The sequence below is a fragment of the Lissotriton vulgaris genome, chromosome 8 (assembly GCF_964263255.1).
Source record: "Lissotriton vulgaris chromosome 8, aLisVul1.2, whole genome shotgun sequence".
NCBI classification, from domain to species: Eukaryota; Metazoa; Chordata; class Amphibia; order Caudata; family Salamandridae; genus Lissotriton; species Lissotriton vulgaris.
This window is the reverse complement of record NC_141696.1, coordinates 195,403,390-195,429,120: the sequence shown is the minus strand read 5'-3', so window position 1 is coordinate 195,429,120 and position 25,731 is coordinate 195,403,390. Positions and strand designations below refer to the sequence as shown.

The 25,731-nt window shown below is 45.0% G+C and overlaps 1 protein-coding gene across 7 annotated transcripts in view; it reads left to right on the top strand.

Annotated features, from left to right (window-relative positions):
• Positions 1-25,731, top strand: part of PICALM (phosphatidylinositol binding clathrin assembly protein) — a 495,196-nt gene that overhangs the window by 403,127 nt on the left and 66,338 nt on the right. For all 7 annotated transcript variants that reach the window (XM_086933969.1, XM_086933970.1, XM_086933967.1 and 4 more), the window contains 2 exons: positions 18,221-18,337; positions 18,415-18,445. In XM_086933969.1, the coding sequence (XP_086790095.1) occupies positions 18,221-18,337; positions 18,415-18,445 (148 nt within the window). The remainder of the gene's footprint in view (positions 1-18,220; positions 18,338-18,414; positions 18,446-25,731) is intronic.

The window sequence follows — 25,731 nt, the reverse complement described above, 5'->3', positions numbered from 1 at the left end:
ATCTCACTGCAGATGTATCTAGTCATATATCAATGTAATCTTAGATTACAAGTCTAACAGAGGGCAGAAAGGCACAAAAAACGAGTCGAACAGAGGGCAGAAAGGCACAAAAACAAGGGAAAAACAAGTCTAATAGAGGGCAGAATGGCACAAAAAACAAGGGAAAAACGAGTCTTACAGAGGGCAGAAAGGCACAAAAACAAGGGAAAACGAGTCTAACAGAGGGCAGAAAGGCACAAAAAACGAGTCTAGCAGATGGCAGAAAGGCACAAAAACAAGGAAAAAATGAGTCTAACAGAGGGCAGAAAGGCACAAAAAAGAAGGGAAAAACGAGGGGAACAGAGGGCAGAAAGGCACAAAAAAAAGTGAAAAACGAGTGGAGCCATTAAACTTGCTTACACTTACCTTAAAAGTGAAACTAAATCCAAAAATGGTTTCCTAGGTGGCGGTGTAGTTCGTAGATGCAGTAAGAGAAGTCTCCAGCAGGTCAGGCAGCAGGCGAGGCCAGGCAGGGACTGAGAACTGCGTCGATATCCGGATACGGTCAAAAGGGAAAGGAGCCAGAGCAAGAAAAGCCAGAAAAATAAAGGGCATGGCACACGAGGGCGGGACTGTTGAGGTGCAGAAACACCCATCCAGTGACGTCTGCTATGTCCACTGATTGGTCGCAGACGTCTCTGTTCCACTAGTAAGTCCGAGTCCCCCCGGCAATGTTAAGAAGGGGTGGGGCGGGTTGCATGAGCTGCGATGGCGTGGGGGTGGTGATAAGAAAGCAGTCCAAGGCTTCACCCGGAAATGTGTGCTTTGGTCGGTGCGCGCTGTATCACAATCTGAAGGAGCAGGCCAGCGCAGGGTGGACGGCGTTTTAATAAGTAAGCAGGGGAGACGGCGTCCCCCCTGGAAAATAAGTGGGGGGATGCCGTCTACCTGCGTGGTACCCTGACTCGAGCCCTGGTCTTAAGAAATATACTACATTTAATAATAAAAACACAGTATAAAATGTTCTATTAGCATTTAAATAACTGTTCTGTATCATATTATTTGATTTCTCAGGTATTGATGGCATCAACAAACTATTTTTTTTCCCTAAATTACTTATGCCATAACTTTATTATGCAAAAAAACAATTCCAGTTGTAATCACTGGTCCTCGAGTACTCGGTCTTCCCCATACCAATTTCCAAAGTAAAAAACACAAATCTCGAATTTCATTTTGATCAAGTTCTCTGACTCTAAACCAGATGAATGTGTAGTATCTCCCTGCTACTATCAACGTTGACCCCTTTCATTTATTTCATCTGACCAGAAATCCATGTCAAGCACAAAGTCTGTCTATGTTGGACTAAAGTGTTGTTTTTTTCAAATTTAATTATTTTACATCTCCACATCTTCTGCAGTACATGCCTACAGTTATTGCCACTGAACTTTGACAGTGCTGTTCTGACGGACCAGCAGCCACCCACCCTCCACTCTCTCAAAGATGTTCTCCAGTGCTGGACTTCTCTTTTCCTCCAAGTATTGTTATCACTTTGGAGTGGTATGGCTCACTGGTTACAGGCGGCAGACCCGGAAGCAGGGGACGGCCCGGGACCAGGGTTCAATTCCCGACGCGGCAGGGTCGTGAACCAGGGTCAGCGGACTCGATAATTCTCGCCTCGGTGCCTACTCTAACCAGGGATTACACTCTGCAACTCTGGGCATTAGCTTGCCTCATCTCCACAACGGCCCCCCACAAACGCCGGGGATGCCTGGGTTCACCTTGGAGATACCCAGTAGGGAACATCTCACAGGGAAAGCCAGGACGGGTTTCCCCAGCGGTCTATCGCGCCAGGACGCCTCCGGGTAGCAGTGCTCTTTACAAGACACACACATTTACACATTTACATTTACTTCCCCAAGATGCTCCTGGACCTACTCTAGATACCCATTTAGACAAGACTAAAGCCTAAATAAGGGTGCCTAAACTGAAATGCAGGCCTACAAATCCAAACTCCTCAAACTATTAGGTGGCTCAAGACGACTCTGAAATATAGACAACTTCCTACTTGAAAGCTGAAGCTACAAAACAACGCATGTCCATCATCATTCCTTCTCTGAAGCTGCAGCCCTCCTATAGAATCCTTTCCTAACTGACATAAAAATCAAACTTGCCTTACAGTTTTTCTGAAAACAAAGATTGTCTCACTCAACCTATATCTAACTAATATTTCCTGATTTTCTACCTAATTATAATCTCCCACCTTTATTTTGTTCACTCTCAAGCGACCACCTCAGTGCAGCTGTTTTTTAATTCTACTTCTTCTAAGCCTTTTATTCTAACGGTCCACTTGGATGGTCTCTGCGGTCTGCCACTCCTAAGCCATGCCACTAGATGATGCCTCTTTTAGACCCCCACAAAGACAGTATGTGGTGTCTGTGGTCAGAACATAATACTGTAGCCTGTGGCTCATGCACCTCCATGCAATTAAAGGCCATCAGGGATCGGAAAGCAAAGTCTCATAGGGAAACTTCCAAGTTGACTCCCAGTCCCAAAGGTAAGTCCCACGCCGGTGAATGTTCCCCAAAGAGATCTTTTTACAAATATCACAAAAGACTCAATAGGAAGAGGAAGGTTTCTTCTTCTTGAGGTGTCTAAAAAGATGACAGGTGTTCCCTAGCCCTTTGGCCGACCCCACGCAGATCTAGGATTTACATTTAGTGATGCTGATGATTTTCAGTACAGCTCGGCACCCCTCTGTCCCCCATTCAGTTGGGAGGAAGGGATGTAGTCTTCTAAAGGAAGACTACATCCCTTCTTCCTTTAGTATACTCCACTCCATATAACTCCCTTCCTTGAGAGCATGCTTGCTGGGCGGAGCCTCAATTGTGGTGGTAGAAGACCAGACGTTGCTGTAAAAGGGGACATTGACCTGGTGCCTATCCTAGATCTCTGCTTTCTGAACCTGTTCATACTGCAGGACAATTTCAAGATGCTGTCCTTAAGCCACGCCCTGTTGGCTTTAAACTCATGAGATGGGTGTACATGTCTAAACTGCCTATTTTCATCTTTTGATTCTTTCTGTCCATAGTTGCTAATTGAGGTTCATAGTGGGATCCCAACACTATCATTGTGCTTTACACCTATTCAGACTGACTGCAGTTCCAAATGTCTGTATCAAGGTGCTGGTAGCCATGGCAGCTTTACTTTGGCCATTGCTATTCCATGTATTCCCATACTTGAATGACCACCAGCTTGGCTGTCATTCATAAATTTGGTAGGCGGTCTGTCCACCAGGCCGACACAGTCATTTACTCTCTTATTCTGTGTACAAAATGGAATTTCTGACTAGCTGAGACTTGCGCCAAAGTGAGGCAGAAACCCCCACTCTAGTCAGGATAAGGGAGTTACACTTCTAAAATAACCCCTGCTCACCCCCTTGGTAGCTTGGCACAAGCAGCCAGGCTTATCTTAGAGACAATGTGTATAGCATTTGCACATAACCAACAGTGAAACAGTGTCCGCACTACAGAAGGACACCACACCAGTTTAGAAAAAAATCAAATTTTTATATACTTGGGACAAGACCACATACGATAAAAATCCACAATACTATACTTCAAAAGCTTCACTTATCAAAATGTGCTTTTAAAAATAGTTCCTTGATGTCGATAGCTCCATCTGGAGCTATTGCGACGTTGTGAACAACAAATCCAAAAACATTTCTGGCTGACCGCAGGGTGGCAGGCCAACTACGGTGTCGGGAAGACCCGCAAACACTACCTTTCAGAGATGCAGGGCCATGGGGCCCTTGAAGTCACTCGTGTTGCAGGTCGAGCTTCTTTCTGATGGGTTCCAGAGTGCTGGCGCCAACAGGCGTCGGGTGGTGCTGTGTGAAGCGCAGCGGTGCGGTGTCCCCAGGTCGCGGTGCTAGCAGCGGCTCGGTGGCGGCGTCCGATGGTGTCGTCGTGAGACGAGGGTCGCGGTGCGAGATGGAGACGGTGCTCGTCATGGTGCTAGCAGGTCACGGTGCAAGCAGCAGCGTTGTCTGTGCTGAAGCGCTGCCATCGGCCGCGAACTGGAGTCGATGGTGCCGGCGTCGGTAGGCCAAGGCTGCGGTGCGGGATGAGGGCGGTGCGTCGTGTAACTTACGAGCGGTGCCCTCGAACCACGGTGCAAGCAGCAGCGTTTATTTCGGTGGGAAGTTGCGGCGTCAGGCCAGCCAAGACGTCCTCGTGAAGCAAGGCGGTGCAGAGTGCGGTGCCCGCATGTCGCGGTGCGCGCAGCAGCAGCGTTAACTGGCGGCGGCGTTGGTGAGACCAGAGTTGCGGTGCCCTCTGCGGTGCCTTCAGGTCTCGGAGTCGGCAGCGGCGTCGTAGACATCGTCGAGTTGGTGTCCTTTGCGTTGCGGCACAAAACACACAGTCCCCAGTGCTGCGGGTCGAAGAACTTGAAGTCTTTGCTGTTCCTGAGACTTTGTGATCAGGGGTCAAGCTCTACCTCAAGCCCTTGGAGAGACTCACAAATTAGGTAGCAGAAAGTCTAGTCCAGGCATTTTACTGCCCAAGACAAAAGCAGCCACTGCAGGTCAGCCCAACAAAGCACCCAGCAAAGCAGTCGTTTCTTTTCGCAGTGTCTCCGGCTCTTCTGCTTGGCAGTCTTCTTGTTCCAGTTGAGTTCTAAAGTTCAGGGGTCCGGGACCCAGTATTTATCTCAAAAAATCATTTGATCTTTCAGCTGCCTTCTCTGGTGTAATTTCCTGGCAGGAGGTGGAGACGGCATTGTCAGAGGCAGACCATGCCCTTTGAGGTGCAAGGAAATCTCTCCCCTTTCACCACATCGCAGCTCAGGTCTAATCAGCCCTTTCCTGACCTACCTAGGCCATCTGGAGCCACCCCGGCCCCCAGGTTTTCTGTCATCCAAAACACAGACAGGCAATCCACATTCGTGCAGAGGCATACGGGATGACTAAGCAAGAAAATACACACTGTTAGAAATGGGATTTCTGGTTGGCTGAGGCTTGCGCCAAAGCCAGGCAGAAACCACCACTCTAGTCCGGGCAAGGGAGTTACACGCCAAAGATAACCCCTGCTCACCCCCTTGGTAGCATGACACGAGCAGTAAGGCTTATTTCGGAGGCAATGTGTAAAGCATTTGCGCACGCACCCACCAGCAACAACATCCCAGGCCCCCCACAAAAGGAACTCCACACCAAGTTATGTCAAAAATAGCCTGGGTATTCTCAAAACACATCAGATAGTAATCACACCATATACATTGTGCCAACTGGCATGGGCAATATTTACAAGGGATTATGTACACCCGACAGGGCCACATGGTCCACTGTCAGCATCAGCACTTGGTAAAAATAGATAACTTGGTCAAGGTGAACTAAATCATAAACATACAAGTAAACACTGATAATCACTGCACTTGCAACAGTCTGTGCCATGAAATCCATCATGCACAGTCTCCCACCAGTCTAACTACATTAGACCCTCACCACCTAAGTAAACCTTACACTAGGGGCGTAAATCACACAGGGAAGTATAATCTCCTTAACATAAACCTAAACCAGTAAAACAACCTCCTATGCATAAATCCTATCTAGAGGCATCAAACATGGTGCGCAAAACATACTATACACAGTACATTTCCTAACACCCAAAGCATTAGCACATAAATGACATTTAGCACATAAACCACATTAGGGCCTGCACCCTATAAATGTAACAGCCCCCCTGGCCAACTGGCCATCTAGGAAGGGGCTCAAATGCCCTATGTCCACAGAGTCAGGGCTGCTGCCTTAAGCAGCGAAAGTCCAGGTTACGCCACTGCGCCAAGCCTAAACGTTGCAGCTGCCCACTACTTGCTGGGCAGCTGAAGACAATTCACTGGAGGCCTAAACGCCTTAGCTGGCACTAAGTGCTGCGCAGCTGTGGAAGGCCAAGGTAGAGGCGAAGGAGTACATCTCACTCCTGGGTTCACAAAGAACAAGTCCCTAGAAAGAAAAACCTAAACGGTACAGCTGCCCACTACCTGCTGGGCAACTATGATTCAGAACTGCGACATGTGGGAGCCTTCTAGGCTCTGGGACAATACTGCGGCAAAGGTTGGAGCCATCTAGGCTCTAGATCAAATAATGGGAATTTTGGGGAGCTCTCTAGGCTCTGAATAACACATTCCCAAGGGCTGGAGCCATCTGGCTCTGGGAACGTGGTGCCCCCCACGGAGCGCACTGGCTCCTAAAATCATTATGCCCATCACTAGGGCGCACGGGCCCACGGGGCCTTCTAAGTAAAAACATGCCCACTTGTTGGAGTCATGCATCGGCTCAGTTAATCACTAATGAACCGTTGGGGTGGCCCACTGCCATCTGGGGTCGCTCTAAATTCACCCCTCACTGTTGGAGCGGCCCACTGAGCACCCGGGACCGCTCTTGGTTCGGTGCCCTTGCTGGCACTACATCTGTTGCCTCCGCCCCGGGGCCCTACTCACCGGCCCTGTCGGGGGAGGCTTCTATCTCTCTTCGGAAGCGGCGAGGCAGGCACCGGCAGTGTACATCGTGCCCCCTCCTCAGCAATAGGCGGCGGGGCTCTCTCTCTCTCTATGAGAGCCCCACCTTTGCAAGGCGCCTGGCTTCTCCCGGTCCCCCATCTCGGAACCTGGACTTAAGAAAATGGAGCCCGCGAGGCTCTGCGCGGCTTCTCCCCGGCTGGGGAGAAGCTGCAGTGGAGTTCGTGAGGCTCTGGCTTGCGTTGCCGGCCCCGCCCACAATCAGGCCGCGGGCCGGACTTCGGCTTCCGGCGTTGCCGCGGGCCGCGGCGGTGAATTCCTCTCTGGGCACAAAGTGAGGGGTAGGCTCCCTCGAGAATAGAAATAAAAGTAGAAGCGGGGTGGGCACCCACTAAGGCGCATATAAAAGGGGGTGGCATCCTTAATAATTTATACAAAGAAAATGAAGACGCAGGGTGGACACCTGCGCACTCAGGGGCATAAAAATAAGCGGGTTGGCACCCCGGCTGGCAGCGAAAGTGCAGGAGCGCTTCGCCTGAGGGAAAACAACAGCGCTCTGCCCAGAAATCAAGACAAAGCACCCACGAGGCGCTGGGGGCCCAGAAATCACCAAAGGCCCCCGAAATGACTCCCACAGCAAGGAGGGTCCCAGCAACACAGTCCTCACAGGTGAAGAGGGCAGGATGGTCCCAGAAAGAATTCCTCCAGCAATCAAGGGGCTGGGCAGGGCCCAGGGAGGCAAGCCTTCCCTTGGCCCCAGCAGCAGCACGCCCCTGGTAGATTCAAGTCAGGAAACAAGAACATTTTCATGGGGTCACAGCCCCTCTTTTATACACCAAATCCTTTGTTGTCAAAGGTGCAGGCAAGGGGCGAACCAGATGCAACTGGTTCTTGAGCACTTTGTTTTGTTCAGCCCCTCTGCCTATTCACAGGATGGTCGAAAAACCAAACAAGGGCTTTGACTCACCTCAGTAAGGCAGAGTCGATAAACTTAAACAACCAAGACAAAAAGCCAATACTGAGTCCTACTATACAAGGAAGCCTTTACAACCAACTAAGAAACCTGAATTTTTTGTCAAGAAATTGGATTAAATCCATAAAATTTTATTTATTTTCTTTTCAAAAGTTCAAAAAGACAACATACAGTTTGTTTCATTAAATATGTGTGAACCCTAAAAATCCTTAGGAAAACAAACGTAAGCAAAAGTCACATAAAATACATTGAATCAGACAATCTCTTTCATACTTGACATCTGAGACATAACCTGACTCATCTAACATTCACATTGACATACACACTTGCACTCTCCCGAAAGAACAGACACAAGACAAAAAAAAGAAAAAATTGAAGAAAAAATTGGAACCTATGTCGAGGAATTAAAGTAATTTCACTTATGAATCAAAAAGGCTATGCAGGGATGGAACTGACTTGAAATGTTATCCCGCTTACAGAATATTAAGAGTATACTTTTGTTCAAACAATTAATAATACATTTTCATTTTGACATAGGATACCACAATCACAAAGGTCAACGCGCTTCGAACTGGACCCTTTGTCCGATTCTCATCAGGACCATAAAGGAAATCTGCAAAAGGAAGGAAAAAATTCCCTTACAATCGAGGAACTAATTCAGTTTGTCAATGATAGCATTTACACACCTAACACCAGCGCTCTGAACTCCCCACCTTAGTATTCCAAGGCGCATTTCACTCAAATGGATAGAAGAGTGTCGATCTGTGGCCGTGAAGCAGTTTGTGGATCATGGCACTAGTTGATAAGATCCCAGCTGTGTCACACATGGGGTGAGTCAAAAGGTTCAGCTGAAAGACACAGTCATAAAAGATACTAAATACGGAGCATCAAAGTTCTGGTTTGTGTGAGAAGGTAATATTAGGGGGCCTAGTTTGTTTCGAGAGAATACCTTAAATGGCGGCCGTTGAACTGAGGTTTTATTTGCAGGTCAAGGGAAGCTGTGCTGATTGCGTTTTGCGCTCGGCGTTAATAGTCTGGCAATAAATGTTTACGCTGTCCTATTAAAAATAAGTGGGTAGAAATGAATACATGTACCCGGTTGATTGGACAGGACAATCGATGGTTACGCGAGCCGCCAAACTAACCTGAAGACAGGGATTCAATCTGGATTAGCTCGTACCGCGGCGCAGTCCAGCGGAGCGAGGTCCTCACCCGGAAATGCTTGTGTGCCTGCTGGGGCATGGGAGTTAATCAAAGCCGGTCACGGGGTCATGTGATCACGGAGGGTGCCTGGGATTCGTAGTTCATTAAGATGTTGGACAGTGTCGTATTCAAAACCTTTTTATGTTAGTGATGACCTGTCTTTGCTACAGTTGGAGGTTCAGCTCACATGTGAACCAAGAGGTGTAGGGCACGGTTAGACATTCTAGAATCCTCGCAGGATCTCTGAGAGTTCATTGAGCCCATTTGTGACTGTATTAAATCTCATAATGCTCTTCACGTTGGCTTAGTCTAGCTTCAATGTCACCTCCTCTCATGTCATTTTCCAGTTTTGATGTAATTTTCTGTGTGTCTTTCTGACTGCCAGTGGCTAACCAGTGGTGATTAGCCACTAGTCTTCGAACTCTAGATTTATGTTGCATAATCCGCTGGCGGATTTCCTGAGAGGTTTTACCTATGTATAGTTTAGAACATGGACATAGGATTCCATAAATGACATTCTTCGTTTTGCAATTTGAAAAAGTTGAATGCTTCCAAAAAATGCCATCATGTGAAAAGACATCTCCCTCCATTGTTTTGTTCACAGTAAACACAATTGCCACATTTATGGTGACCCTGGATGGGCTGTAGACCTAGCATGCTCCATAATGTGGATGTTTCTTTTTTTGGTAATGCTGCACGCACCAGAAAATTCGCAATGCTTTTTTCTTTTTTAAATGCAAAGAGGGGTAGTTGTTGTAGACTGGCATCAAGATTCCTGACTAGGTGCCAATTTTGATTCATTATTTTTTTGAGTTGGTTGGCATTAGGGCTGAAAGTCGGTACGCAAACAATTCTTTGTAATGGCGGTTTAGATCTCCTTTCCAGAAGGGCTTCACAAGGGGTCCACCAGGCTCGGCGTATTGCGTGCTTCAGTAATTTCCTTGGATACCCTCGGTCCTTCAAGCGTTCAAGTAGATTTTTTTCATGTTCGAAGTACTTGTCTCTGAATGTACAATTTCTCCTAATCCTTAAGAATTGGCCAAAAGGAAGATTTTGACGGAGGTTGCGAGGGTGATTGCTTGTATAATGTAAAGCTTTATTGCGATCCGTGTTTTTCCTAAAGAGTGTGGTTGCCAACGATCCTTCTGATGCATACACCTTGACATCCAAAAAGCTGATCTGATGTTTTGCAAAGTTTATTGTAAATTGGATGTCTTTAGTTCGATTGTTGAGCCAGTTCAAAAAGTCCTTTAGTTGTTCTTCGGAGCTGCTCCAGATGAAGAATGCTTCATCAATGTAGCGCATGTAATGTGTAATACAAGCCGTGAATGGGTTATTATTGAGAATGAATTCGTCCTCAAAAAGTCCCATGAAAAGGACAGCCAATTCCGGCGCGAAGGGGCAGCCCATGGCTACCCCTTTAATTTTGTAGAAGAAATCCGTACCGAACAGAAAATAGTTTTTTTGAAGCACAAGTTTAGCAAGAGCAATGATGGAAGTCGGTTGGTACCCTGACCGGTTGTTCTCTGGTATCTAAAAAATATGATAGAGTCACCAGGGCTTCTTCCTGCGGAATCTGGGTATACAAGGCGACCACGTCCATTGTGACCAGTAGTTGCCTCAATGGGTCATACTCAATGTGTGCCAGTCTGTTGATAAAATCAGTTGTATCCTGCAGATGTGCTGGAATTAATGAAATGAGAGGTTTCAGGAAAAAATCTATATATTTTGACACTGGTTCCAGCAAGGAATCACATCCAGAGATGATGGGTCTCCCGGGGGAGTTTATCTCACATTTGTGGATTTTGGGGAGGACATAAAATAATGGGGTTCGAGGTTTTTTATTTTGAAGGAATGATGACTCTTTGGTTCCCAAGAACCCTTCCTCTAGCCCCCTTTGTATCAAGTTAGACAATTGTCCTTGAAGTTCCGCTGTCGGGTCTTTTGTGATCTTTCTATAACAGTCTGTGTTTCCTAGTTGTCTCATAACTTCAGTACGGTACTTGTCTGTCTGCCATAGTACTACTGCTCCTCCCTTATCCGCTTGTCTGATAACTATAGATGTGTCATTTTTACGGGAGAAAATGGCATCTTTTTGATCTTTAGGCAAGTTGTACTTAATGTATTGCTTTTTTGATTCCATCTGCGTAATTGCTGATAACAGCATTTTTTCAAAAGTTATAACTTCTTTGGGAATCTTGTTACCCGTAGGACAGAAGTTGGATTTCTTTCTTAGGCCTGTGACCTCTCCCTCAATTTTCATTTCCTGATCTTTGAAGAAAGTTTTAAGTCTGATTTTCCGACAGAATTCCAGGACTTCTAATTTCATTTTGACAAAATTCGTCTTCCTTGATAGAACAAAGGAAAGTCCCTTTTCCAACACCAGTTTCTCTGTGGCTGTGGAAACTCGCTTTGATCGATTAAATAATGAGGAGATTTTTAGCTCTTGTAGAATTGGCGTCTCGTTGTCATTTCCCATGGTTGGGAGTTGTATCGGGGTCTGCCTCTGGCTCTCCGTTGGCCTCTGCCTAAAAAAGGCTGCGGATTATTCCTTTGAGGTTGATGGTTAAAATGTCCACCTCTTCTATTGGCGCCACTAGTGTCTAGCTCATTTGTTCCTGTTTCCGAACCTGATGAAGATGAGGTATCTGAAAACGTCAGAAATTTGTTTCTTGACCTGCCCTGGGAGTTCTGCAGATATCTCCTAGAGTCTGTCCGGGTGTAGAAATCTTTTTGAAGGTACGGGTAGGTGTTTTCAAGGAAAAAATTGTTTTTATGGATTTCAAATGTATTTGTTTTTTGTGCTACTGTGTAGTCCTTAAATTCAAGGATTTCTTTGTCAACTTAATCCAGCAATGTTTTGGCGTCCGTAATTAGCGGATTATTTTTTATTTCCGTCTCCAGAGTTTCTATTTCTTCTAATTGTTTCTTAGATAGACGTAGAGCTGTCTCCACTGTTGATACCATGAGATCGCGGCTACATTTAGTTTCAATACAGCTGAAACCTTTTTTGTACTCCCGGTCCTCAATGAATACCATAGGGATATTCCGGATCTGGAGTCCACCAGGGATCGTTCCTGCTCTCAGGTGTTGGATCAAAAAATGCCCGTGTAAATCGGTCCGTATCTGTTTTTTCTTTAGTCTTATCAGTTTGTCAGACTCATTTTGAGTCTTTGCTGAAACACTTAAGGTAGCTGAGGCGAACACAGGTGGGGCGTTAATAAGTCTTTGAATATGATCTTCCCTGTAAGCGAATGTGTCACTTTCAGTCATAGTCCAGTTATTGTTACACACAACGTCGTGTTAGGGATTAAAACACACAAACCAAATGACACACACACATAAAGTGAAAAAGTGAATTCTTTTTTAGGTAGACAAACTGTCCACCACAACATTCAACGAACCACTATTCTTTTCAATAGTGAAGCCTCGTGGATATGGTATCCGCTTCAATGCTCGAAAAACCAAACAAGGGCTTTGACTCATCCCCAGTAAGGCAGAGTCGATAAACTTAAACAACCAAGACAAAAGCCAATACTGAGTCCTACTATACAAGTAAGCCTTTACAACCAACTAAAAACCAGAATTTTTAGTCAAGAAATTGGATTAAATCCATCAAATTTTATTTATTTTATTTTATTTTCAAAAGTTCAAAAAGACAACATACAGTTTGTTTCAATAAAAGAAAATATATTCACAGGATGGGTTAGGGACATCAGACACACCACAGGGGATGGAGCCAGCATTGTGGAGGGAAGGCCCAGCCCTATTCAGGTCCCAGGTGCACCTCTCCCTCCCATCAACATGCAGATCTCTCCATTCACCACCGGGGCAGACCCATCCTTACTCCTGGAGCCAGGCACACCAGCCAGCTCCAGCCAATCACAAGTCAGACAGTCAATTCACATTCACTGCACAGACATGCCAACTACTAGAAGTGGCACTTCCACACTAGACAAAATAAATCCGCGCAAATCATCGCGCAGCATTTAATCACACGAGTCCGCACATACCAAACTCGACCCTGCACTCCCCACACATCAGGAACTACCATGGACACACATATTCCCTGTGCATTCCTATGGGAGGGCAGGCCAGTCTCACCACACGCACTCAGAGAGCGCACACACTTTACACTGGGACACAGTGTCAAAGTGCGCAAAGACCAGAAATCACTATAATTATGTACCATTAAAAGGCAAAAAGTTCAGGGGTGAACCGCCTGAAGGGCCAAGTCCAACACCCACTTTCTAAAAGTGGTATTTTAAAACACAGAATGAATCACCTTCACTAAAAGATGCATCTTTAGATTCTGAGTTCAGGCATAATAAATTTTGTTTTCTTACCAAATTCCCAGGGCCAGTTATGTTTATAAGATGTTATAAACAAACTCCCATTCTATCCTAAGGGGAACTGGTAGCCTTGCAATAGTGAAAAACGGAATTGGCTGTAATTCACTATTAAGACATGCCACACACACCAGGGCATATATTACCTTTCTCATACACTGCTCCCTGACCCCATGGGTACCTTGGGCCTACCTGAGGGGTGTCTAACATGTAAGAAAAGGGAAGGTCAGAGACTGGCCAGTGTATGCACTGGCCAATTCGACATGGCAGTTACAAACTGCGCGCAGACGCTCCAATGGGAGATCTGAGTCCTAAAACCAACACACACAGGTCAGGGAAAAAATGAGGAAAAATGAAAAAAGTTTGGGGATAATTTCTGCAAAAAGGGCCATTTCCAACCAACTGGCAGAACAATGTTGGAAGAGGTGTGGCGCCGCGGCTAGGGCTTCTGACTCCGGAATCTGGGGATCACGGTTCGATCCCCGGCACCGGCGGAAGATTAGCCCAGCACCATGTGACTCTGGGCAATAGCTTGCTTAACCTTCCTAACGGCCCCCAGCGCCTAGAGACCCTAACGGGTGATTCTGCGCTCTAGAAATGTGGATTAAAATGTGCTGACTGTCCAAAATTTAAATAAGTCCCCAAGTATGAAGGTAAAACTTCTGACTGAGTCAAACCGTATTTCTGCATTCCACTACATCACGGTCGGCCTCAAATTGCGCTCATGTCCAGGTCGAGTGTGGCAATGTACTGTTGGCGGCGCTTAACCATTTTTTGTCATTATTTTGATATTTAAACGTTAAAATTAATTATTCCCATTTCCCTTATTGGAATTTGTTTTTTGGTGTCATTTTATTTATTAAAATGTACTAATTCTTTTCTAATTTGGTTCGGGATTTTTCTTTTGTTGTGTATTGCTTTGTTACTGTTTTGGTACTGCATAAGGACTTTCCACATTTCCTCTAATTTAAGCCTGTCTACTGAACCACTGTTACCACAGTGCTGAGTTCTGGTCAATTTCGTGACTTCAAGGGTTCACCCTGACAAGGTGTGTGGTTATTATTTGAAGTGGATATTCATCCCCTTAACTAATACTCTAATTTCTTAAATACTGTTTAAGAAAATTAGTATAAACAACTTTTAAGGTGCGCCATATTTTCTTCACCATATTTTATTTGCTTGCCACTTCATTTTGTGTAATTCCTGTAGCTACTGCGGTAGCTGAGGGTCCGCCTTTATTTTTTGTGAGTGGAATTTTAGCATCCAGAACCTCTGTTTGCCTTTTATTTCAGCAGTTTAGTAATTATTGACCCTTAAGTTTAGTCAAAGATTGGTACTGAGAGAGACATTGTAAGGCCTCGTCTATTATAGCCTTAAGAAGACTTATTTCCGCTTATGGCCAATACCAATCTCATTGACTGACATTCAGACAATTGAATTTCAGAAATTACTGCAAAATGGTCACTTCAAATTGACATATGTTCTTTTACTTGCTGTACCATTAATTAAAGTATAGGGGTTGGCGGTGAATAACGCTCCGCCGGCGGAGTTTGCAAAGTTTTTGCCTGCTCCACTTAGAGCGCGTAGTACTGAAAAACTCCACCTTCTGCCGGCGTGGGCCCACACTATCTTTTACCCTGAAGGCTGGTAAGCTTGGGCTGCTGTTGAGAGAGGAGCTCATTCTGCTGCACGTGTTTTTGTTGTTGGTATTCTAATTTGCTTTTGTCTGGAATTCGCCACAGTCGACTTTAAAAGCCTATATCTGAGGAGGAGGAGGTACCTTGAAAAGGGAGCCTCCTGGAGCTGTGGTTATACTTGTCCTGGCTTTAGTAGTAGTAATTGGCCTCACTTCGCACCTGCAGCACCGCTTTATCTGGTTCATTGGGAAGGTAAATGAACGCAGCATGGGTATAGGCAGGCCACAGAGTTGCCAGGTGCCCTTGCCTTATTGTACACCTTCAGCAAGCCCCAACTTAGGTTTCAGGCAGTATCATTGCATTCATGTACTTGGAGGTCTTCCCATGAAGGATCATGCCTAGCCTACAGAAGGTGGCATTGGTTAAAAGCCCTGACTGGCTGAAGATGCTGCGCCAGACTTAAGGGGACATTGACCTGGCTCGAAGGCCCTATGCCCTGAGGCACTGGTGATCCCTTGGCTCATCCCTGCCCTGCTTACCATTACATGACCAGGGCTCTTATTGTGACATGGCACCATTCCCTCCATCTGGCAGAGGGTGAAAGGGCCGCCTCCTCTGTATAATCAGAGCAGGGGGAGGCGATTAAGGGACAGGGAGGAAGAGCTTGACTGCAACACGAGGGCCTGTGCAGATCGGGGCTGAACTTGCCCTACCCCCTCCAGGAGACAGCCCTACACCTGCTGAGACACCCCCATGCAGCCAGTAAGGTAATCCAGACCTGCTCTCTTTGATAGTAGCCCTGGCCTACACACACTGTAGACTCTCACGCAGGGGATCTTGTCCTGATCCCTACGAGAAGAGTGGAGCGGCACAGCACCCAACTGTCGCAGGGGAAGCATTTGTTCAAGATCAGTGAAGCAGGCGGACTGACTTGAAGGTGATGTCTTTAAAGTACAGTGCAGTGCTCTTTATGTTATCATATTTTTTTGTGTTACTGCACTTCATGCGCCAACTCACTGAATCACCGGAAACTCTGGCTAACCCAAGGATGGTGGAACCTGAAAGTTTCATAGTGGTGGTGGAGCGGAACGCCGTGGAATTCCACAGAGTTTTTTGTAACTCTCTCCTCCTCTAGATCAGGTAAATGTTATGTTCTGTGAGGAGGCTGATTATTCCTCATATTAAGATTTAAAATTTTCATAGCCAGCAGGAACTGGAGCAAGGGTCTAGAAAGAATCAATCCAAAGATTCAAATTGCCTAAGAGGAAAACATTTTCCAATAAAATAGTCGTTGGCCAGTTTCCTCCATTATTACATTTAGTACTGGTGCAGATGTTTTCATACGGTGATGAATAAGAATAAAATAAAAAGGATCCTTATCTACCTTACAAGGAGTAATAGCACCAATTGTGGGTTAATCACAAAAATAAAAATAAATAACTTACTGGAACATGAACCAGGATAGGCTCCCCATAGCCAATATTTAAGTAGTGCCATTTAAAAAACAAAGTGCTATGCTGCAGTTACTTTTGTGAAAAAGCGCTATTATTGGAGCAGATTCGGAATTCACAAAAACTAAGTATGAGGGTTAAAAAAACGAAAAACTCAAACAGAAAAAAGTACACCCTAAAAAACATCAATCAAAAAGCAACCACGTAGCAGCAGCTAGGTTTTGTAAAGGTACAGAAGCCTGTTTTTTTTGTATCGTTTTTATAGTGTTGGTTAAAAAGTACAATTGTCAAATCGAACATTTTCCCCAAAGCTGACACATATTACATACAGTTTCATTCAATGCGTACTTTTATTCCCAAATCCTCCAGAATTTAATCTGATATCTCCTTTCCCCTTAACAGTGCAATTTGTAGGTCCCGTCCAGAAACCTACGATCACCAAATGGCCAGGTGGCTAAGACACCTAAGATCTGCCGGGCGAGATTTGGTGTTCGGATCATTTCCTATCCTGGTTCGATTACCTGGAATAAGCTCCCTTTTGAGCTAAGCGTACTGGCTGAGGTATTCATTTTTAAGAAAAAATGAAAAACCTGGCCGTTCCAACAAGAATAATTCTACAGTCGGTTTTTGCAGGTAGCCTTGGACTCCGTGCCGGGACACTCCCAGAAGTATCCATGCACTTTAACAAATCCCAAATCAAATCTAATGAATGTTGAATCCTGGTACTGTGTCGGAATAAGACTCCAGATGTAAAGTGCCTGGATAAAATTCTACCCAGCTATAGTGCCAAAATATAATATATCCCCACATACTGTGGTGAGAAAAAAATGCCCCAGGTAGTATCAGGAAGAGATGATTCCCCTAGAAACCATGCGCTGATAAAAAGTGCATTCACGTTGCTATGTTAATTTTCCAAAGTGTTGATCAGTGCTTCTGTGCATGAGAGGAAGCGTATTAATTGTGCTAGAGGGTAATTCCATTGCTTATATCAGTTGTGCATTTAATTTATGAAAGGCTCTACCCTCTAAGAAGCTGTCATCAGTAGTAGCATGGTGTGCAATTGTCAACTGTGGCAGCAAAGTGCAGCTAGCATTAGTGCTATGAGGTGCTGTCATTAGCAGTCATTCAATATTGCAAGGTTATGTGCAAGGAAGTGGCGTCATGATTGGTGTCACTGAACAGTACCATGATAAATGTAAAAGAGGGGTGCCTTAATTAGTGGCAGGATATTGTTCTGCCGTAAGCAGTTATTCTGCTGCCAATGAGTTCATGGGGTGATGCTGATAATAATGCTAACTGAAGACATTACTCTTTGTCTATGCCCATGTCTCTTCCAAGATACTTCTAAGTTTCCAATCCATTCATCCCCCTCCATTATAGGTCGAGCCTCGGTAGCGCATGCTGCGAGGCATATTGTATTAGAGTATGGAATTGAAGCTCCGCCCACTCTTCACCCATATTTTTCATTGGCTTGTGTCATTCTCCTTTGAAAAAGCTGGCTTCTGATACGTTAATAGGCTTGTTAGTCCCTCCTTAGTACCGCCTTGTCTTCATTTGTAACCTCCCATAAGGACTGGTCCATTTACTTCTGTTACACGGTATGTCGTATTTAGTCTGCAAGCACTATTTTCTTTAATGAGTTTCTCCTACTGCAGTCACAGCATGCTTTCCTGCAACATTCAACGCGCCATGTGTGCTTTTACTTTCCAAGCAGCCCGGGACAATGTTGGACGCTTCTTTGAAATGCAATAGGTCTGGCATTTACAAGAGTTTGAGCTATTGGCATTGTAAATGACAATGCCTTTTATTTATGTGTTAATTATCAAAATATAAATATAAGGCATTGTCATTTACAATGCAAATAGCTTCAACTCTCGAAAATGCGAGAACTATTGCATTACAAATGCTTGTTGAAAACAAGCTCTGTAGAAGGATATAACACGCTAATATCTCCAGTCAAAGGTTTGCACTAAACAAACACAGAAAATAAACAAATATTGCTGTTGACTACTATTTGCGAGAAACCTGACATGCCTTTACTTATTGAAAAATGTGAAATTTGTTTTCATTTACATTTTCGACCAGTGCTTTTACATTTATTTTTTTATTAATCAGGTGGACTTCTACAACCAACAGTGGCCTCTCAAAACCAGAATGCTCCTGTTCAAAGGCTGACACCCAATAGGCTAGTGTCGGATGATTTAGATTCATCGCTGGCCAACCTAGTAGGCAGTAAGTTTTACAGGAGTGTGTGAACTAATGTTACACTTCCCTATCCAGTATTCTAATTATTTTCTTTTGTGTCAAAGATTTAGGTATTGGAAACGGAACAGCAAAAAAGTGAGTATTTAGTGGGTTTTGTATTTATATTTTTTAATTCAAAATGTAAGTGTAAATTGCTCCCAGGTCATTAGTCTGAGCTTTTATTTTGGTTATTTGGTCAAAAGCGATGGGCTAATTAGATACAGTAGCCTTACCAAATGCCCTTAAAGGGGCAGGGCAAGAGTTTCATAATGGCTTTCATGCAGTGCTTAATTTGTAACATAATAAGTGCTGGTGCCCAAAGCACTGCTCAAAAGACAGCGGCCGGTGTTATAAAATGTCCCCTCACAGTGTCTCGAGGCTGCGAATTCCTGAAAGCAGCTCATGCTTCTTTAATCCACTGCCAGGTGCTCCATGTCTCTTTTTTCTCACTCTTGCAGGCTCCTGCTTACTCCTTTATTGACAGTGTTTTCGTCTTCACTTCCTCCTTCTTTCCCTTTTGAGTGTTTTCCCTTCTGTTGCTCTCGGGTAATGCCTGATAAGGAAAACTAAGTGCCGGTGGGCCACGCCGGCTCAAATTAAGCACTGCTTTATGTTACAAGCTTCAGTGATGAGTGTTTTTCTGTATTTTTCTCACTGGAGACCACATTGGAGATGGCCTGTCCCCGTGTTTTATTTATTAATCCTATATATCATGGCACAGCTGGAGGAGGAGTTTAAAAGTATTGTTAAAGCTTAACAGTAAGTGCTGGGAAGTGGAGCATATGGTTGACTCGCCCTCTGAACATGACTGTCTCTTTTCTCAGCTTTGATGCCCAGAGGGACTTGTTCATCAAAGATGTGTGGGGATTTGCCTGGTAGCCATGTTTCTAGGATGCTCAAAATATGTCATTCCTTTTCCTCTAACATGTCTAAGATCTCAGAGCAGAGCTTGGGAGCTGATTGAGCATTGTCCAAGCAATCTTTAAGTTATATATCTATGAGTGCTTTTGAGTTCCTCTAGCCAGCTCAGAAGTCTTTTGATGAGGTTTGATTGGATTTTGTGGTGTGTTCCAATTATTAATTGGTTTAAAATACACTTGGTGGTTTGGAATGATTTTGTCCTTGGTAATAAATGGAGGCTGATCGTTGGTATGACCGTTGGAACTGATTTTGTGGGAGCTGGTAGTACAAGCAAGGGCAGGTGGCCCAGTTGCCTTGTGCAGTAGGGCTCACATTTTAGATGCTAAGTGAAGATTCACCATAATTTCGACAACTGCCTGGTTGATTTGGAATGTTGTGTGTTTTGTGAGTCTCTTGCTTTTGAAGCCCTCGGTGCATTCTTTTATTCATTTATTCATATGCATATTATTTTAATAACTTAAATACGACATATATTTATTATATAATGCAATGCTTCTATTACTTAAATACGACATATATTTATTATATAATGCAATGCTTCTATTACTTAAATACGACATATATTTATTATATAATGCAATGCTTCAATATAGGCTAATAGTGTAGCTATAGCTCATACATTATTTATTCATGTGGCATGAATTACACAGCATAGATTTAAGCAAATGTGTAGGAGAAATCCATACATTATTTTCCAGCCCCTTACATCACAAAGCACACAGTATAACCTTTTCAGAATAATATCACGAACAGTATATAAGCCTGATGCACTGGCATATCAGTGTAGAAAGCATTTTCAGATGCTTGAGTAGACATCGACACTGCAGACACTTTGCTGCAATGTTAAGCACTTACTCTATTTGTTTTATTTGTCTTGTTCCCAGGAACAAACTCAGCAGCATCCTGAAATACATTTTCTTCGCTTTCCATTGCAAGGTTGCAGATTGAAAAGCATTTGCTAAGAAATGAGCAAAAGCTGTATGTGTTGAACGACCAACTAGGAAACTCAGTTAGTGCACTTTTGGTGCTAATTCATATATTAGTTAGTGGGCAGGGAAGAAGAGGCACTCTCAAAGGCTTGATTTAATTACTGATTTGATCTGACCAAATTTTGCAATCTATTCCTTTATTGCTTTTTCTTTTCACTATTATTTTTATTTCTAAAACAAAGGGGTGAGGGCTACCAACCATGGCATCCGGCCATGCCCCTACATCACAGGTGGCATACAGTCTTTTTGGCCTCTGTTGGGTGGCAGATAGAGGAATTCTCTTCTGGGGGGAGGTGAGGTATGGTAGAAAGCCCACTAGAGACCAGATACATTGCCGCCAATCTGACCTCCCTCTCCCCCACCGTCCCTGAGTGTTTAAAGTCCTATGTCCTCCAGGGATTTCAAAGCCAAAGTGTGGGGTCCAATTTTGGTATATTTTACCTTTGGACAAACACGGACGCTCTGTAGGCACTGATGTTTGCCCCGCTGTGATTACCCCGTGTTATTTTTTATTTACAGGAGTGCCCTGTTGTACCACTGCTCCCTCTTCCCACCCTGACGTGGCCATTTTTCCATCTGCTGTGTTGTTTATTTTAGTGCAGGTGGCAAAATGCCTGTCGGAAGGAAAGACACAGCAACAAGGGCGCATACCAGGGGATCCCTCCCTTGCATCAGTACCGAGCCCCGAAAAGGGGCATATAGTGCATCTGCCCTCCCCAGAGGGGGACAACTGGATGGGGTTGCCCCTAATATACAACCACTCCTGAGGATAGAAATTCGCTAGTCGAAAGGGATTACCTTTTTCAGGGGAATGGGAAACCCCTTTGGGCATGGGCCAGCGCATTCCTTTCCCAAGGAGGGCAATATAGTCTTTCTTCCCTCCATGTGGCAGATTTGGGGGCTTGCCTCCAATCTTCCACTGGGGGTGGAGAGAAAGCCCACTAGGCACGAAGGATTTCCGCATGACAGAAAACAAAAGCAGTAGGGGTGGTCTGTACTGACATCAGGTCTAGCCCCACCCAATAAGAGCCATACAATTTATCTGGCTGCCTGCTGGGTTGCCCTCATATTGCCCCCTTTGGGGTATAAAGTCCACTAGACCAAAGGGTTTTCCATTTTCGGGGGATTGACCCCTTGGGGAGCAGACAGTTTTCTTCTCCCCTTCTGGGGCAATAGTCTTTCTCTCCATTCAGATGGAGTACAGGAGGGGGGAAAAAGTCTATAGACATCCAGTATTTCTGCATGCTGGAAAACAAAAAGGTAGGTCGGGAGCTCATCCTGGCATAGGGACGCCTAGGTTGGCTTATATTTCTTTTTTTAACTGCTTGGTCTATCTTGCCAGCGTTTTTCTGTAAGTCTTCCAGCAACACCATAATCACTTTCGGCCCTCTTGAGAATTCAGACTCATAGGTTTTGGAAAGCTTGGCAGCCTAAGGTTACCCCCTGAATTGATGTCACTGGTTTAAAAACATCTGCTTTTCCCTGCGCTGCATTTTTTGGGATCTAGTGAGCAGGCCGCATTCAAGTGCTCCAACAACCAAATGCAGATTTGCTATATCCTGATAACTGCCTAAATGCGTCACTCAGCTAGGCGAAGTCCATTTGCTACAACATACCAGTGCCTGCGCACATGTCTAGACGTGCCACTTTGCCTTTGTCAGGGACTCTGTTTTCACCTCTTCTGGGTGAATCACCACCAGGAGCAGAGGGTAAAAGTATGTTTGGAGCCATACATAATGTAAAATCAGGCTCTCCAGCGGACCCATGTCCGGCCAAGTTTTTTAGGATCCTGGCCTCAGGGCTGAATCCAGCTCTAAATGCTATTTGGAATCTGTCGCTGGAGACAGGTATTTATCTGGCAGACTGGAAAATAGCAGCGGTTCAGCCTATCATAAAAAAAAGAAGGTGCTGATCCCGCGGTCTTGAAACATTTTCATCCCATCTCCTTGCTCTCAGCCCCTGCAAAAATTCTGGAAAAGGAGGTACAGAGGCAGCTCTCTGCTATTTTAGATTCTAATGATTTGTTACACGGTTCTCAGTCAGGTTCCAAAGCGGGTTTCAGTATGGAGACAGCTCTGCTAGAAGTTACTGAGACTCTGTGGGAAACCTTGGATCAGGGACACTGTGCAATGCTTGTGTTATTAGATCTCTCTGCAGCATTTGACACTGTGTCCCATAAAATCCTGCTGCACAGATTAGAAAGTCTGGGAGTGTCGGGCAAGGTGTTATCCTGGGAAGGTCGGTCACAACATGTGATTCTTCACCCTTTTACCTCGGAAACCAAGTGGCTCTCGTGCGGAGTTCCTCAGGGCTCGGCTCTAAGCCCCACTCTATTTAATATTTATCTGGCCCCCTTAGCTGCAGTGGTGGAGAATAATGGTCTGAAGATCATTAGTTATGCAGATGATACGCAACTGATGTTCTCGTTTAAGGAAAAGGAAGGTGTGGATTTAGCCAGCTTCCAATCTGGTCTGCTAAACATTGTTGCATGGATGACAGACAATTGCTTGAAGCTGAATACAGAGAAAACAGAAGTTCTTTTCTTCAATAACAAGTCCCCCTTGCAATCGGCTCTGTGTTGGCTGACCGAACTTAATCCGCCCCCAACACAGGTCAGGACTGGCCGAAACTTGGGTTTTAAATTGGATACCGCACTTTCAGGGAAGGAGCACATTGCGCAGGTGTCAGCAGTGTATTTTTGGAAACTCAAGACCCTGCGCAGATTCTTGCATTTTCTCCCAGTAGACTGTCGGAAAACAGTCATCCATGCAGTTATAACATCATGCTTAGACTATGTTAATACTCTATTCATTGGACTTCCGGAATATTTGATGGCCAGGCTTCAGATTATTCAAAATGCGGCAGCCAGACTTATCAGAAATGTTCTGATAAGGCATAGCATCTCCCCTCATCTGGTGAGTCTGCATTGGCTGCTGATAAAGAAAAGAGTCCTCTTTAAGACACCGATGTTGGTTCATCGGGCTTTGCATGATGTCGGCCCAAAGTATTTGAAAGCTAGAATTCAGAGGCACGTGCAATCAAGGACATTACATTCCAATCATCAGAACCTGCTGAAGGTCCTCAGATTCACAAAAGTTAGAATGGGCGGGTGGGCTTTCTCAGTACGTGCCCCTTCGCTCTGGAACTCGATGCCTGAAGAGCTTTGGAAAATTCCTCCGGAATAGGCCTTCAGAAAAGCTCTGAAAACATGATTGTGTTGTTTAGATTAGGCTGGTCTCCCGCTTTTTGGGGGGTCTTCGGTCTTTGCAGATGTGACTAGCGCCGGGACACTTCCGTTGGAGGTAGCTGTGCGCTATATAAATGACTATAATAATAATAATAATCTAGCTGCAGAAATCTCTGGTTTTGTGTCCACCTTGCCTGTTTCGGCTTCCTGCTTTTCTTACCCATCCTTTACTGGTACCTGCTGCTCCAGCCTGCAAGTGCTGGTACTGGGGACTGTTCCACCAAGGTTCAGACTCCCCCTCTCTCCCTTCCCTGTAATACAATCTCCTGCATATATCCCAAAGAGATTCTTTACTTTCTTGATCAAATTGGACAACAAATACCTGTTTCTTATGCTTTGTATATTTCACTTAGTATGCAACGGCGGCTCCTCAGCTAAGGCAGAGGAGCGTCGCCCCACTGCTGTGTGAGCAGTTCAAAAAGGAAAAATAAAATGATAATAAAGCAAAGTTATTTATCATCATTTTATTTTTCCATCGTGGCTGAGCTGGTATGGGGTGGGGCTGGCTGTTACAGGAAAGGGGGAGGAGTGGTGGGCACTCTCTTAAGGGCGCATGAGTGTTCGGCCGGCCAAACAGTCATGCGCACTTTGCGTGTTCTTTACCGGCTATATTGCACAGCCTGGGGTGGAGAATGTCCACAGCTACCCAGTCCCTCTCTGAATGTCGAACCGCGGCGCTCAGACTAATCAAAACAATGCTGTACCGCAGTCTTGTGATTGGCATGGGAAGTCTGGAAGCCTGTGTGCTTCCTGGTTCCTACTTCCTGGAGTTAACCGAAGAGGTCTGAGAGGCAGTCGCCGACCTGCAGGTACGTCCCCCCCCTTTCATTTTCCCCACCCTCGCCCGTCACCCCTGTTAAGTAGCAGCCGCCACTGTTCGTATGTATGAGGTTCCTTCTTTTATCATTGTGTAGCTTGTTCACATTTCTGCTGACCTCCACTCCTGTACTGCTCCGGTACTTCATTCACTTGTTTTGTATGTTGTCAGTTGCTTTTAGTCCTTGAACAAGCTATATAAAACAGATGTTTTAATACGACGGCAAAGAGTGCATTGCCAGGGGTAGCTCACCCCTTTCCAGCCACTTATTAACCCCCTGGCTGCGGGGCACATTCCCCTGCTGTACTGGGGGTCGGGAGGACGCACACAGCGCCCCGGTGCTCATGACGAACTCAGCTTGTCATGCTGAGCTAGTCATGAGCATGGGAGGGGTTAATGGACTTTTCTTTGAGAGGTTTTACACATCACCAGGGTAGAAGTGCTGCTAATCTCCTCCTTCCAGTGCTCACTGCCTACTGCACTTGAATTGGTTGCAGTATGTATAGTGATCATTTTACCTTGTCCGCTGTTGAATTGTATTCACATCCTCCTGTTATTTTGCCAGTCCTCAACAAAAGCACCCGAAAGTGCCTTAATATGAAGCGCAAAGCTGGTCAAAACACTAAGATGAATGAATACTCCTCCTAGGCCAAGTGGAGACTTCTAAAGTGCAGAGGTTGACTCTGTTTTTTAACCTGTTCTAAAATACATGTTCACCAGTAGGGGCATCTTGGCGCAGAATAACAAATGCTATTCATTACCAACTCAATGGTGCTCATTTTAATGCCCGCGAACAGTTGAAAGGCTGAGTGAACCTGCTAGGACCCGAACCTGTGACCATGAGGTCAAGCACAGATTTCTAGAGTGGACGTCTTAGTCCAGTGAGACACCAGAACCGACTTAGATTTGTAAATCATTTCAACAGGGCAATAGTGCTCTGTAGGCTGAATGCTTGCCACTGAGCATGCATGCAGTGATATGCAGGTCACACTTTTGAACCCTGGCAAGGCGGGATCAGTTTTCCACAGTACCTTTGATATGAGTAAAAGGAACATATTTTATTTAAAGTGCTTAGAAATGACGTGGCTTTTAGCGCTATATGAGAATAATTTATTAAATAATCTGCAGGCCCTTTCGCTGTCATTCATGCCACTGACTTTTGTTTTGTGCTATAATAAGTTGTAAAACCCATTTTGAGGGACGAGAAGAGCTGGTAGGCACAAAAGCATGGGTTCAAACTGATGGATTTGTTTGTATCTCACTGTAAAACAAAAGGTGACATCTTCTGAAAAGCATGAAAGTATTCAAGTACTACTAGCAGCTGCCTGCATTGTTCACATGGCGCTCCCTGTGAGCTTGCCTCTCGCAGCATGTATCACTTCCAACTCTTACTTCATTGTGAGTCCTT